Source organism: Fusarium vanettenii (assembly GCF_000151355.1).
Source record: "Fusarium vanettenii 77-13-4 chromosome 9 genomic scaffold NECHAsca_6_chr9_2_0, whole genome shotgun sequence".
In the NCBI taxonomy this organism is placed as follows: Eukaryota; Fungi; Ascomycota; class Sordariomycetes; order Hypocreales; family Nectriaceae; genus Fusarium; species Fusarium vanettenii.
In genome coordinates this window covers 366,398-382,173 of record NW_003315877.1, presented here as the reverse complement: position 1 = coordinate 382,173, position 15,776 = coordinate 366,398, and the positions used below count along the sequence as shown (strand labels likewise).

General features: G+C 52.1%; 2 protein-coding genes across 2 annotated transcripts; both read right to left on the bottom strand.

Annotated features, from left to right (window-relative positions):
- Window positions 1-40: 40 nt before the first annotated feature.
- NECHADRAFT_105268 (uncharacterized protein) lies at window positions 41-2,676 on the bottom strand (the record flags this gene model as incomplete). The annotated part of the gene is made up of 14 exons (XM_003049950.1): window positions 2,610-2,676; window positions 2,454-2,462; window positions 2,357-2,403; window positions 2,291-2,299; window positions 2,221-2,242; window positions 2,113-2,167; window positions 1,887-1,976; window positions 1,680-1,828; window positions 1,609-1,628; window positions 1,454-1,566; window positions 1,326-1,404; window positions 962-1,277; window positions 734-895; window positions 41-636 (listed from the first exon to the last, which is right to left on the bottom strand). Exons 1-14 carry the CDS (start codon window positions 2,656-2,658, stop codon window positions 41-43), a joined length of 1,716 nt encoding a protein of 571 aa, XP_003049996.1. The 5' UTR covers window positions 2,659-2,676.
- Window positions 2,677-3,215: 539 nt separating this feature from the next.
- NECHADRAFT_84660 (uncharacterized protein) lies at window positions 3,216-4,043 on the bottom strand (the record flags this gene model as incomplete). The annotated part of the gene is made up of 2 exons (XM_003049949.1): window positions 3,216-3,587; window positions 3,639-4,043. The coding sequence occupies 2 exons, from the start codon at window positions 4,041-4,043 to the stop codon at window positions 3,216-3,218; spliced, it is 777 nt and encodes a 258-aa protein (XP_003049995.1).
- Window positions 4,044-15,776: the final 11,733 nt, after the last annotated feature.

The window sequence follows — 15,776 nt, the reverse complement described above, 5'->3', positions numbered from 1 at the left end:
CGTAAACTCCAGTTTACCACTAAACCACCACACCTTCACCCTACCGCCGGCTCTGCTGCTCCTTGGTGATCTCGTCAAGACACCCCGCGCTAGCAGCAACGAAACCAAGATATGTCAACGAAGGGCTGACAACTCGAGACGTAAACTCCGGGTGAGCCTGAACGCCGACAAAGAAGGGATGGTCCTTGATCTCAACAACCTCCATCCGCTTTCCCGTCTCGTCCTTGCCGATGAAACAGAGCCCAGCTTTCTCGAGTTCATCAATGTAATCCGGATTCACCTCATAACGATGCCTATGCCGCTCGCTCATCGTCTCAGCATCACCGTACAAAGCACGAAGCTTGCTCCATTTACTGTCAGGAGTAAAGAGCGTCTTCTTCTCACCGAGTCGCATCGTACCGCCCATGACCTCCTTGGACGATTCGGGCATGAAGATGACGACTTGGTGCTGGGCAACTGCGTCAAACTCCTCCGAAGTGGCATCATTGTAACCGCATAGGTTTCTTGCCGCTTCCACAACTGCCAGCTGCATTCCCAGACAGATACCCAGGAATGGGACCTTGTGTTCGCGGGCCCATTGTGCCGTCTTGATGAGGCCTTCGCTAGATCGAACTCCGAATCCTCCTGGGACCAAGACTAGGAAGAGTCAGCAATCAGAACAGTACGGGTGTGTTCTTGGCTAAAGAATCTCGCAACAGAATCAGCAAGGGATAGAGAGACTCTTGCTACTCACCACCAGCGGCAGCTGTGAGCTGTGACCAAGCCTTGTGATATTTGGGCGAGTCGCCCTCCAACATGGCATCTTCGAGATGGTCTGCGTCAATCCATACGAGGTTGAGTTTCCGGTTGCATCGCATAGCCGAATGCTCCAAGGCCTTGAGCACCGAAAGGTAACCTAACGCGTTCATGGTTAGAAATTATCACCAAGGTCTGCAGTCAATAACGAAAACAGGGTACTTACTGTCAGGCAATGCAGTGTACTTTCCAACCAAGGCAATATCAACCGGCTCCAGACCTGGCTTGATAGCGACCGTCTTCTTCCACAATGCCCACAAGTCCGATCCTTGCTTAGCCACAGCCTCGGGGAGAGTCAGCTCATCCAGCATCAATCCCTCAGCAAGACGATCCCGCAGGCCCTGTTCCTCAAGAAGCTTGGGGACTTGGTAGATGGACTCGATATCCCGAACCGTGATGACCTGCTCGTCCTCGACCTGGCAGCTTCGAGCAATCTTGTCGACTGTTGCATGATGGAGGGCGCGCTCGCAGCGGCATGCGATCTATAGAAGAAGTTAGCCGTGAACCCGGAAAGCTACTTCGGCACCCACCAAGTCCGGAATCAGGCCAGCGCTTCGCATCGTCTTGATGGCGTGTTGTGTGGGCTTGGTCTTTTCCTCTCCGTGGATACTAGACACTATCAGTTCTCGCTCTAGGCAACACCCAGCGGAGTTCTCACATGGGCACATATGACACATGGATGTTGATAAAGTTTCCCCTTCCCACCTTGTGTCGAAACTGGGTCAAGGCTTCGACAAAGGGCATGCTCTCAATGTCACCGACTGTGCCGCCCTGTATTCAGATTAGGGAGACTGACTAACCAGTAGCAGAAACACGAGGGCATACCAATTCAACTAGGAGAAGAGTTAGTAGTGGTAGCTGTTTCAAAAGTCATTAGAACATACCGATACAGACGTCGGGCTCTTCACCACTCTCGTCGACCGGGATCTTTGCGACACGCTCAACCCAGTCCATGATTTCGTTGACGACATGAGGGACAACTTGAACCGTGCGACCCAAGTAGTCGCCTCTCCGCTCGCGCTCAAGGACAGCTCTTGAAGAAAAGTCCATGTCAGCTTGGTCCTTCAACGGTAGGAGATGGTTTGACCAACTTGTAGATCTTGCCGGTGGTAATGTTGCTCTCTTTCGTCAAATTGAGGCCGAGGTAGCGCTCGTAGTTGCCCAGGTCGAGGTCAGACTCCCTGAATTTAATTAGTATGTGAGATCAATGGCTGGTGATGATGAGTCGCATGATGTCGCATGTGCCAACATACCCTCCATCTACATTGCACTTCAGTCAGCTCACAAGTCGACGGGTTGAATAACCAGGGATGTGACTTGCCTTTAAGGACAAAACACTCTCCATGTTCAAGTGGTCCTAGGGTCCCGGCGTCTGTATTCGTGTGAGTTGATGGCTCTTGTTACATACTGAGTCATGGGTCATACCTTGGTTCAGGTACGGGTCAATCTGGAGGGTCAGCATCTCCAACTAACTCAAACCAATATTGCTATATACCTTGATTGCCTATAAACCATTTCGTCAGCAATTGAGTGTGTACTGTCAGGCACATCGCTCCCATACCGTGACTTTGAGTCCTGCCGTCTTGAGTAAAAGTCCAGAGGAGGAAGCTCGACGAGGTCAGCCAGAATGTGTAACCAAGAGAATTGGCTTTTCATACCGATTATGCCTATAGATACACCATGTCAGCGATATCACGAGATTCGAGGTGAAAAATTCGAGAGAATTCAAAGAACCTGATCTTCCGGCGCAAAGTTCATGATTGAGTCGCAATGCGACAAACTCAGAAGGGGAATAACAAGGGCAAGAGATGTACCTTTTCCAATGCCACTGATGACGCCGCCGCTCACCAGGACGTACTTCATCTTGAACGACTCGTTCCAGAGGTTGAATTAACAGTGGAAGATGGTAAAAGGCTTGTGCCTGCTCTCGGCGTGAACCAGTTGGTGCCCCGCCGATCCGGCGAATGACCAACCCCAGTACAGTATGCGCCAGGTACGCACACGGTACCTTATCGATTCACAACCCAGCTAATTCCCACGTGGTCTGCTTTTAAGCCGAGTCTTTTTTTCTTTAGCATTGGATGCATTGATTGACTTTTATTTAGTTAGAGCCAATAACTGGGGTTACAGAGTGCCTTTCCGCAACTCAAATCACAAGTTTGCCTTGACATAAGCACCTGAACTCATGATGTACCTGATCTCTAACCATCTGAGAGAAGATATGAGCAATTGCGCTGCGGATTGAGGTCATGTTATGGAGTAGACTTGGTTTGTTATAGAAGTACAGAAATATGAGAAGAGCCTCATGAAGCCAATGATCACCCTGATAGAACCCTAGCACTGATAGTACACAGTATACAATAGACCAAACATACCCAATCCATAGTCATTCATCATTCACAACGTCCCGATATCACCCATCAAGCCTCCTCTCCAAGCATAAATCGTATACTAGCCTTGGTAATCCTCTTAACAACCTCCAACTCCTCCTCCCCCCTCGGCGCATAAATCATGAGGAGCCCCGTGTACAGCATCCTTCCGCTCAATGGATGCCGCTGTCCCCAGCCTCTCTCCAGCACCAGCTTGGCGTCCTTTGGTGCCAAGTTGAGATGCATAGACCCGTCGCTGGCGTGCATGTGCGTAATCTCCTTCCTCGCCCACCAGGCCACGGGGTGCAGGGGGTTGTCTGAAGCGATGAAGAGGGCTTGGCCACGGCCTTCTGCGAAAGATTGGGCGATCTTTAGTTGTGAGGGAGAGGATGCAACTAGAGATTCGAGGAATTCATGGTAGCGCTGTGTAATTGTTAGCGCTCATATACTGTCAAAGTCCTGAGGAATACTCACCTTCCTCACCTCTTCATCCCCCAGGTCCGTCAACTGACGACTAGGAACCGTCCACCTGCCTACCTCTGGCCTCGGCGAACGGCGCACAGGAACGTCATCCTCACTCAAAAACGCCGAACTGGCATTCGGCCCTGCTTCCTTGATCGCTCTTGCGTCATCATAGCAGCTTGTATGAAACGGTTCCTTGGTGATGGGTCGCAGGCACAGCTGGATGAGCCAGCCAAAGACGTTATAGGGGACGCCGCCAGGTCCAATCTTGATGTACTCGCGGTAGTCGAGAACTGCAGCTCGTAGTATGGGAACTCCGATAAAAGTTGCTGCCAGTGCTGTAGCAACAACACGTTGATTGCGAGCAACATACTGGAACAGAAGCTGGAAGTGAGACGTCATGGTGATACTATCCATATTGAGGAATCTGAGTACTATAATATCGATAACGGCTTGCTTGGCATCAAGTATTATATATCTAGCTGTAGTCCGGAATCTACGTCGCCGTCGTTGTCAAAGTCCGGGCGGTTGGTGACGTTGTTTCGGGGGCGCTCGGATTCGGATATGACGCTTGAGCGGGTTTGCCTGGTCCGAAAGCCGAAATCCGCTCCGATAATCATGTCCGTGGGCCCCACTGAGATCCGGACCTCCCGGCGACACGCGGATGCGACGATCCCGATGTATCGCGGCTGCATGCCGCAGTGGTATCCTACATGGGCATTTGTACTTACATGGCACGGATTTTGGTTCAGTAGTCGAAGAGTGGCAAGTATAAGAATGCTTCTATTATTAAATGGAATACTTGAAGCGTTGTCAGTTGACTGTTACGGAAGCCACAGCACTTCGGCTCAACGTCAACAGCCTACAGTTCAGTTTCCATATTGTCACTCTAGATTCACCTTTTTTTCTAGTATTATCTCTTCCGCATAAGCTACGTAATTCTTTTCGCCCAAAATATACCATAACAGAGCTTGAAGGACATTGGCGCGTGTGTAAGTAAACCGAGCAACACATCAAGTTTGAACACTGCCTCCTCTCCAATTCTCTATTGCTCTATTGCGCACAAAGCGCTTCGTATGCCATCTGGTGCGGTACTAGGGACGTTGACCATGTGTTTTCTACTCATACACGCTGCTTCTACCCAAGATGTAACCTCTGTAACCTCTGAGAAATTGCGCAACTTCACGTCGCGATTAGACAACACTGGCAGACGCTCAAGCAACGCAGCAATGACAATTCCAGCTGTATTTTCATTCATATACTTTAATTCTACCTAAGGGTATATGACTTGGTTACTAAGAAAGCCATCACAAGCCCCGATACTTAGTCTATAAGAGCGGCAATAAGCTGGGTAAGGGAAAGTAGTAACTCTTGGCAACGCCAGCTTTGAGAGATCATAAGGAACATAAATATGGGTTGTCTTGTCATATTATTGCACTACATGACTATTCACTTTCTCTGTTGTCCAAGACAAGATCCCAAGTCTCAACTTCAAGATTACACCGCGGGCTTCAGGAAACCCCAGCCAGGTTGCCCAGTACTAGCATTACTGCCGCTATTATAACCACATATGAAGACGGCTAGTTCCTTTCGGTTACTCTTGACTCAATTCGTAGCTATACTCGGGCATGGTCGCTTCGTCGCAGTAGATAGTCTCCAATCTATCTTAAGCCACCATGTGCAAGTTGTCCCTCGTGACGTTATGTTTTGCATATCTTGGTATATCACGCTCGCTTTAGTTGTATTGCATCCTTGTGTGGGAAAGTCATAGTGATTTGCGGCACCAGTCTGCCCGCAGCTACAGCCAGCAGTTGAGTCGCAGAGTGTACCTGGACGAATAGCCCCTGAGCAACAGGTGAGGAGCCAGGATGAGAACAAGTATCAAGGCCTTGTGTTGGCATGTCTTACATATTTAAATGAAGGCAAAAGTATTGTGTAGCAAGTAATATGCGATTGTTGTGTCGTGTCTCCCACTTATTTTACGAGTAGGGGGAGTTGCGAGGTTGATAGAGAGGTCAGTGACAGTTACCCAACACAAACAATCACCCATCTCCTCTACTATACATTTATCTTTATCCTTGAATATTCCTGACGAATCTATTTAAACGCGCACTGCAGTGGTGGCATTTGCTGTTCTCTTGAGAGTGCAATTTTCGAAATCGTAAAGTAAGCTAATATCCTTCTCTATGTTTTGGTCAGGGCAACAGCTCACATTACAACCCGATTGTCAAATTTTCTCTGGTCACACGATGATTTTTACGCAGTCTCTGTTTGTAATCTTCAGCTGTGCAGTCTCGTTAGGGGGTTGACGGTGAATTGTATGGACGAGGTGGTTTCGCCTGAGTTGCTGACACTACCAGGCATATGCCACATCAGGTCAGAGCGACATATAAGCAGTATTTTGCTGCATGTGATTTGCATGCGCTACTGAGTCTGCTACGGTGATTAAACTAAATTCTCTAATCTTGAGTTGCGCTGCAAACTCGAGTATCTTTGTGTGACAGTTCAGTATACCCTCTTGTCGTTGCTTCACTTTTTTCGTCAAGGTCCAGCCAATATCTAGCTCTGTTTAAAAATTACAACATAAAGTGTTACTGGGTTGTATAAGACTCCATAATTCACGGCTTGTGCTTTACTCTGTAGTAGATCTCTATTGTGTGCATGATCTGAGAGTCCTCAGATACGCTACCCTTGACCATTAACAACACCTCTTGGCCATATCGAACAATGCTCGCCCGATCTGTATATCCGGAGCATGGTTGTTTTAAATACAGACATGCCAAGTAAAATGAAAATAGTCCAAGCATGAATGATGGAAACCAGGCGAGGAAACAAATCCTTGCATTGACGTCGAGCAACAGCTCCCCGGGCTGCAGGCTTAACCAATACTCACCTGTAGTATAACTATGCTACTATCAATTCGCTTCCTCCGATATCAGGGTCCAATATTGGCACCCAAGAGTAAACAGCCACCCGGGACAGGGCTACTCCCTCGGCACATGGGAAAAATCTCGAGAAGAGTTTGTTTAGGGTATCTCGACCGGCTTTCAGAGTTGGACCCCGGCACATTCAACCTCGGACTTGGCTGCCGTCACATCGCAATGTATCATTCGGGTCGTTCAGTTTCGCGCGGCGCCGCATCCCATTCCTCATTCCCTTTTGCCCCCGGCAGCCGCGACCATGAGCCGAGCCTAGGATGGATCGCACCCCCATAGCAATAAGGTGAGACTTTCGGCATGAGTTCGCCAAAGGGCTTGGTGTCGGGAATCCCAGTGGAGCTTGCCCTCGTACGCCGTCGAACCAACGCGAACGATGACGACTTGTGCGGGAGAAGGTATCCCGCAAGGTACGGGACGGGCTGTCAGCGGGTCGAGATTGCTCGACTGCCGAATAAATTTACCCAAGAGGTAAGGATCCGTCAAATCTCGACCACCTTCAGCCACCGTGGGCTAACGAGAACCCCCTGTCCAGATCTTTAACTGCGGGATGACCAATCAAGCACCTCGGAGGAGCCACAAAGTCCACCGAGATGGGCAAATTACCTGACTCGACTCTTTGTGTCCCCCAAAGCTGTCGTTAGGCTGGCTGTCAGTTGACGGAAAAGATTTACCGGGCGGGAGATAAGGAGTGGACATGACCCCAACCAAGCGTGGGCGTACTGCAACCAGTGAACGTCAGCATCGGATGCCAAGAATCGTAGGGGATTTTGTCTCAGCGTGAGACAAAGTGAAGAGACCAGACCCGGCCAGTCCATCGTCAGAGTCAGTCAGAGCGGCCAGAGAGACCCGACGGGTACTCGTCCCGCCAGGGGAGAGGATGACCTATCCCACTCGCACTCCATACCATCCATGTCATGATGGATTGATTGATTAGTGATCGAGTTACCCTACCCTGAAGCATGGGTATCAACAACACGCGGCTTCTGACTCCTCCCTGCTTGCTGACCAGTTGTATTGTCATTGTGGTATCCGTACTGTGACCGGCTTGGTAGCATCAACCCACGTTACTTTTTCTGGTGCATAAACATCAACCTGACAGTACAAGTCATGGCTTGTTTCGCCAACGACAAGAATACCTAACCAGGGAACAAAGGTGAGGAAAAAAAAAAAAGTTTGCGGCTACGCCACCGATCTCCCCCTGCAGCAAGCATTAAAGAATTGCCACCGTCGAGAATCTCGGCCGTTTCCCAAAAGATATGCCATGCAACCGTTTCACTTCTGCAACGAGTGTTCGTACTGTACAGTAGACTTGGCCGTTTAGCTGGGTCCGACACATTCTTCTGCACTGTAAGTTAGTTACTGTGCAGAGATTGCCCACAGGACAGGGCAAGCCAGGACAGGACGGCCGCGCGCGCATTTGCAGGGTTCAGACGGAACACGACCCGTTCGGGCCGTACGGGAGCCTCGGCGACGTCAAGACTCTTGGTAGAACCGTTGTGTGTGCTGATCTCAATGCACTCCCCACCGATATTGGAAAGAAATCAACCACAACACCCAACTTCCATCCCAGGAAAAGGTCCATCGTCGTCGTTGACCAAGTTTCTCCCTGCTCAACCCCCTGAACAGGAAATCCTGTTGTGCCGACCAGCAGAGACGGACTCGATGGTGGGTCGGATAAGCAGCACTCTACGGCGTGATTCTCGGCCGCGTCAGTGTGATATTGCATCTCACCTGCGCCAGCTGGCTAGGTCCAGAGGCTGAAGACGTAGAAAGTTGGGTTGTGCATACGATAGTGACCTGCCAAACCGACTTAGCAGGCACTCTAGTCGACATTTCGCCGAGCAGCACCTACAACATCGCTACAATGCATGTTCCAGGCCCTCTCCGTGCTACGTTGTAGTAGGATGTAGTAGTGGTAGGCTTCCTTGACCAAAAAGCAAGCAATTCGATCGAGGCGAGATGCTCACCTCCTGGAAGGATCCCTGGGGGGTCATCTCTCGACGCCGCGGCGGCATCTCTGCATGTGGATGCCGGTACTTGTCGCTTGTTGCTTTTGTATCGGGATCCAGATCGGGTGGTTGAGCCGGCGCCAGGTCTGAGGCTGTCACAAATGATCTAGAAGGGAGCACAAAAACTGACTGGCCCTTTCACATGTTCGCATGCACGCGGGGCATGGCATGGGGCGTTGTCAGTTCTTCAGGTCAGTCGCGTTAATCCTCCAGGCTCACTCGGGCCCTGCCTTGCCCACATAGGGCACCGTTACGACTGGGATCTTGCAACTCCAAGCACATGATCCAGGGCTGCGGCTGGGGGATATGACAGGATCAGAAGTGGCACAGCCGTCGATCAACGGATGTATCTCCATCGACAACGGATCCAAGTACGGATACAAACCATCCGTTGGAGTAATGTACCCGAGCCTGACACAGTTAGTTAGTTGTTGGTCGAGATGACAGCTGGAACTTTCGCATCCGGCAGGTCGTTGGTTGGTAATATGATTACCCATGCTGTACGTCTGTCATCCCCTCACTAGAGGAACAGGTGCGCGGGTATGCACGGCCAAACCTGTCAGACAGTCAAGACCAGATGCTCGGGCATCACCATGGGCAAACCTCGAGGCTTGAATCAAGTCTCTGTGTTTCGGGGATGCTATTTCGAGGAATGTTGCATTGAACAAGTACCGTGTCGTAGTCGACCCCAAGCTGGCCCTGTACGAGGGGTTGCCCCAAAGCGGCATGGAGTGGCCTGTCGCGAACTTCGCGTCGACGAGCGAATGCCGCATTCGCTGGCTGAGACGCCACGCCTTGTAAGCTCCGATACCCCTGTCGCCCACCCGGCAATAGGAACACACAATCGTTGGTCCCACGGACCCCCAAAGTCGCTCTGGGCCCGCTTGGAAGGGAATACAACTGGAGACACCTGGTACCAACAGCGTCGGTATGTTCGGTGGTGCAACCTGATCATTCCCTGTCTTTTCCCCTCACGATTAGACCATTGGGCTCATGGCGTCGAAAGATGAGGCGGAGAGACGGCTCGACAGTTTACCCTTCAATCAGCGACCGAGCTGCTGATGTCAATTCATGACCCCAACTCCGTCCTTGTACCCACCATACCCCTGGAGGCGGGCGGGTGTTGATGGGTCGAGAGCTGTCATGATGAGCCCTGTTCTAGGGCAATCACCTGTATTGGGATAACAGTTCGGTAGACAAGATGATTTGTTTCCGGCCGAGACTCGATACGCCTCGATACGCTCTCAGGATTCCCCCTTTTGTCTCTCGTTTCGACTCGCTAAGCCTGTGCCGCACTCTAAACGTGGATTGCACACACGCCTACGCAGGGGAGGGCAAGGCAGGACAAGGCAGGGCAGGATGATTTTCCATCATCACCGAACTGGCCCGACGCTTTGACAAGGCTCATTGAGCCTCCTGGGCAATCCTTCGAGAAGGGTTCTCGGCACGTGGGCGCACTGTCAATATCGGGTTTTCGGAGTTGAACTTATCATACCCACGCCCGCTTGAGGAAACCAAGTGGAGAGCTGTGTTTGCCAAAGAGTCGAACCGAGTTGCCCATGTATCTTGTTATCACCCTGATCCCGACATCTCGAGACCCTGAGATCCTCCCACCGTGAGAGGGTGGCATGACGGGACTTGTTGGAATGCAGTGTCAAGACGGTTGTTGGTCTGCCCTGGCTGCGGCCACTGCGGCATTGTGTCTTCCGCTGACATGCCGCAACACGGCAGAAGGGATTCTTCTGCAGGGACCAGGCTGACCAGCCGGGCATGAAGAAGAAAGCGGTTGGGAGGGTTGTATCGCCAAGGAACCCTGGTGAGCCCCGGACTCTTCAGGGAGGCCCTGAAGATACAACGCAACACCGAGAGGTACCGCCAGTGGGGGTGGGCTCCAAAGTCATGATGGAATCCCTCTTTCCCCCAAGCAGCACTGCCTTGCTTTAACCCTTGCTTGCTTACATGAACTCTCACACGGGACTTGCCAACCAAGATTGCCGGAAGATACTCCTTTGCGACGTATGTCCTTCCGACCCTCCAGCCTTGGTGGAGTGATATAAAAGGCTCCGAAACCTTGGACTGGCTTCCCTGTGTCTTGCCCGAATAGGAAATCCGTCTAGAAGGCTTGCGGCTATTGGCGAGTCATCAGAAGGTTAAGCCCTAGCGCGCTCCCGCTAATTGCAATGAAACCCGTCCGGCGACCAATCTACCAATCCAGAAAGACGCTGGCCTGCGCGCTTGAGGGGGACGGCGGCTGGCACATGGGGATCCGCACACGGTACTACGATAGACCGTTGTGCCGGCTGTTGTGCGACGTCGCGGAGGCGGTTGCCCACATGCTCGGTAATTTCATGATGCCACGATAGTGATCATCTTGTCACCGACCCCGAATCATCTTCTGAAACGGGTCCGAGACTGCGTCATCACTCCCCATCGCTTTGTAGAGCGCCATGGCCTCGTCATGATGCCCTTGCTGAGTGATCTCTGACGGAGGGTTGAGTCCGGGTTAAAATGCTCTAGCGCCTTGTCCAAAGATCGACGTTTGCCGCCCGCGGCAGGTCCGTCTATTTCCAGGTCCGCACTACCCAGCAATTGCCGGCTTAGTTTAGGGATCTAGTCCAGACTCAGTATTTTCTAGCGAGTGCCCGCAACAAGTCTCAAGCTTTGATCGCAGTGCGAGGGCTGCGCAAGCGCATTGTCGATTCGACATGAACAATATTCTCTCTCAATCTGAGTCTTGATGCGTGCCTTGGCCATATTGTAGTGCTGCTACCGTATTGTAAATTACGGAAAGCGAATTCGGCATTCTTCTGCTTCGGAATGGGACCTTAATTGTCGACCTAAACGTGGATACGACCGATTCCAACCCTCTGATTCGAACAAAGAAGCGAGGCCGAAATCCTTCGTGTCTGATTGATCATGATGTCAGCACTCAGCCACAGCACAAGCCCACCTTCTCAAGTCGGCTTTTTCTTGCGACTGCCTGGTGCCACATTTCCACATGATCCCGACATGCTAGTGGTTTTCGAGACAAGAAAGGGTGCTAAACCGCGCTTGGGTGTCCTGATGCCATGGGGTGAGGGATACAGTAGTGTCAACACCCGGCCAGCTGGCTAGACGGAACGCAATACCGAACCTGTATCCATAGTGTTGTCGAGAGTGTCGATCCGCTCACTAAAACCGCTTTCATACGAGAGTTTGATTGCCATGGACCGTCATTCACATTTGCAGTAAGAGACCAACAGTTGTCAAGGAGATGTTGCCAAGCGGTATGACGAAGGGCATGTTGTTAGGAGGTGACGGCGCAATTGAGGAGTCTTTCGTCATGAAACAAGATCTCCGATTGTTGATAAGTGACAAGTTGAAGTTGTCGGTATAAGAGTATGCATCTCGGTCAAGTCTCATATGAAACCATCCAGCCGCACTCTTCAATGTGAATTGCACCGATTCTTCCTTTCTAGGCTCGTCTGAGCTGACTCTCTGGGCGACGTTAGTGGATGGTTGTCGAGGTGTGATTGGCGTGGCTTCGAAGACACCGAGTCAACGCAGGTTCTCGCTCCCGTCGGGACCGAGGGAGCCCAACGGTGTGGGGAGAGTGTGGTCACTGCGTGGCAGGCTTCTGCAACCACGCCAGGGTGCATGGTGTGAAGAAGCGTCCGCGCTCCTTGGACCCTGGTATCCACGTTACACCTTGGTCCGAACATCCCGGCATTTGCTTGGCATCCCTCTTAGCGGCAGTTACCCGAGCTGGTACCATGGGAGATGCTCGGTGTAAGTCAAATGGTGGTGTCGTGTTCTCAATCATGAGTGGAATTCCCATAACAGCACGATGACCAAAGGGTCATGTTGCAGCTGAACGACCTGAGCGTCTGTGCAGCCTGACCCAAGGTGAGCATGGTGCATGAGACAGACGAATACATGCGGCACTTGGATTAAAAGGGGGCGGTAGCAATTAAACCCCTCATAGGCCCATAAACTGCAGGGCCAGCACCATCATCGGCATCTCAGGAGAGCCAAGACTCCATGTCCCATGGTTGTGGCGGTGGTGGTGAGGAGCCTGTTTCCAACCAACCTTTCCCGATTGACGGCCGGGCGGATTTTGAACCGAGGAAACATTCCTTGTGGGCTGATCTGGTCCGACTGTTGATCTTTACCACAGAATGCCATGCTGCCGGGAGCTGAAACCACTTGTTCAGCCTGGGCGTCAACGTTGCAGCATCTTGGACGGGCGCGCGATGCGAGAAGGCAGAAGGAGAGCGAATTAACATCTGGGGAACTCGGCCGAGCGACAAGTGCCCAGGCTGTTAGTGTCCCAAAACCAGGATCGGAGATGAAGCTGAATTTGGAAGTCGACAAAGAAGCACCATGCCAGATCCGCACCGCGGCGACGTGGTTGTGGATCCGGGGTAGAAGCCTTAAAGAAAGCAGAAGAGATGTGACCATTCGAAGGGAAGGGTGATCCGACAATGCGAATCAGCCACTGACATTCGCTAGTGACTGAGATGGTTCGACATGTCTTTGGCACGGGCAGATTACCGAGGTCATCAAGAGAAAAGTTGCAGTTCACCGTGCCCTGTGCTTTAATCAGCCACCTGTCAGCGGTCTCGACGCCAACGGGCGCCAGGAAGTCGTCCTGTCGTGCATGGCAGAGTTGCTTGTGGTGTGGAGGCTGACGGTGACCCGGGACATCAGCTCATCATGTCCGTGTTCCAAATCTAAAATTCGATCTTAGCATATCCCTGTCCATGCAGTGACTGGTCACCTCGCGAAAGCAGCATCCGAGCTGGGAATGTGTCCACGGAGGATGAGATGGACCAACCATGAGCGTGGCAATTACACAGCCATTGCTTGTCGAATGTGGAGGCGAGCGCCACGAGGTGCGATTTTGCTTGTCGCAGAAGCTTGTTGCTGCCCGCATGTCGATGTCCGAGAACAAAGTCATGCCGCCAAAGGGACGAATTGATGATCCAGATGACATGCATCGTCTGTGGCATTGTTTGGATATTGGCGACTTTCTTCAGCAGGCCTGGGGCAGGCTCGCTTGGCCCCTCGCATGGCGAAATGGTTCTCGGTGAAGGGTCCACGGTCTCGAGGGTAGACGCCTGTAAAAGTCTTGGCCTCTTTCAGCACGAGGTCGACAATGCCTCGCGTAAGGTAATGCCGAGGATTGCTATTGTCGTCCTTTGTGATGGAGATCTGATGCGAGGCACTTCTGTCAACCTTGAATTCCGGCAGTTTGTGGCACGTGCTGTCGATTAAGCAGTTTGGCAGGTGCCACGGCTGACGGTTGATCCGACTACCTGCCAGGTTGGTACCTATTTTTGCGACCTGCAATAACCCAGGTGAGCCAGTGAGTTGCCATTTCCAGGCAAGGTAGGCGTGATTGGTCCAATCCAAAGCGCGCCTGTGCCTGGTGAGGCAGGTACGCAAGCACGGAGTGCGGAAGCAGAATCCGCTGTCAGGGTACGACAGGAAGGTGCAGGAAGGACGACGCCAGACCTTCCTCAGCTAATTACTTGTCCTGGCCTCATCCTCCATCGCATCGTCTAGCAAGCATCCATCATAGCAACGGCTCCGCAGTAGCTGTATGTTGGTGGCGCGCACTTACCCAAGACAACAACTTCTCCATCGAAAGCTGTCAACGGCGCACTTCTTTCGAACGATGCTGACGTAGCGGTGCGTGCGGACGAAGAAAAGCAGGGGGCCGAAATGATTTCCATGCGTGCGTCTATTACCGCAAGGGGGGCTCCGACGTGGAGGATTCCGTCCGGTTAGTAGCTAACCTTCATTCCTCCAGGGCGTCGTCCAGCAGCTTACACGAGCAGTGACGACCAAAATATCACGATGAGCGGCCAACGAGGGAGGCCACGGCACTTGAAGCCTCTTACGAAGTCTCTCGAGGCTAAAGAATGAAGAAACGCTTTCACCTGGTTGCTGGTCTCTGACACTTGACACTGACACCATGATGGGCGCCTCCCGAGCCTCGTCTCCGCTTCTGGAATGACGACCAGACGACGAGGCACCGGTCGACATTAGCGGCTAAAGATCGTACGACTGCCGTGACGGAGAGTGACGATGAACGCGCGCCATTCCTATTTAAGCGACATGTGCCGCACCCAGCCAAAACGTCATAAGCGTGGGTCCGGGGACTAACGATCAAGGGTCACGGCCGGCACTGCGTGAAAAGCAATTCTCCCCACGGCCCTTGATGGAACCACAGCACCTCTCTGCAAGATGGTCAAAAGTCTATCGTCCCGCCTCGAGGATCGACATGCGCTTTGGCAGCCGCCAGCGACAACCGCCGTCGAGGGTGTGCACGCATAACATAACATGCATGCCTGCAACAGTTGAGCCTGTTCATCTTCAGCCGCTTCTCAGTGCATAATTTACGAGGGCAGGAGACGGGAATACGCGCAATGACATGTTGGTCATGGCGGCCTCTCGAGCCAAAGTACTCGAGAGATCCTTGCATCGTCAAATCACCGCCCTGGTTACCCCAAATCCAGTTCACCGTTTTCCAACATGGTAGTCTTATGCAGCCCGCCAGATTTGGGATGCTCAAAAGCCGTGAGGGGTTCCTGTTGTCGCAGGGCCTTGCCTCTTGACCGGTGCATACCGTCCGATATTGGTTGAAGGGGCCAGCTGGCATCGCCTTAATAATCACAATACTGCGCAACGGACTGTCACTATCATGGCAGAATAGCCTTCGAGCGGACAATACCCGCCTTCTACACTGACGCCTTGACTAGTTTCATGACCGGACATTTCAAGCGCGCATCGCCCCACGAGTGCCGTTGACGAAGTAGATCACCCCTCCAGCTCAGGTTATATCGAACACGAGCCAGATATAACTTCAGGGATGTAAACATGCGGAGCCTCGTCTTCAGGTCGGAAACGGTGTCGAAAACAAAGTCCGTTGCACTCATTAGGTACCTGCCCACATCCCCCGCTCTTGAGACGATACGATACGGAGCGCATCAATGATACGGGTAAAAGAGCGTCCCACCTGAACTGAGGGCAAATCTCCATCAACTGCCAACAGCAGCTGGAGCACTGGGTCTTGAGGCGCTGCATCATCCCGCAGCCCACATGAATATGGCACCACTGCTCGGTAATCCCGCACTTGGGCGCTCTTATCTGTCTATCCCTTGAGCGTCATCACCAGTTCAGAGTTCACAACAACGAGAGCATCTGTGCTTCAGCCA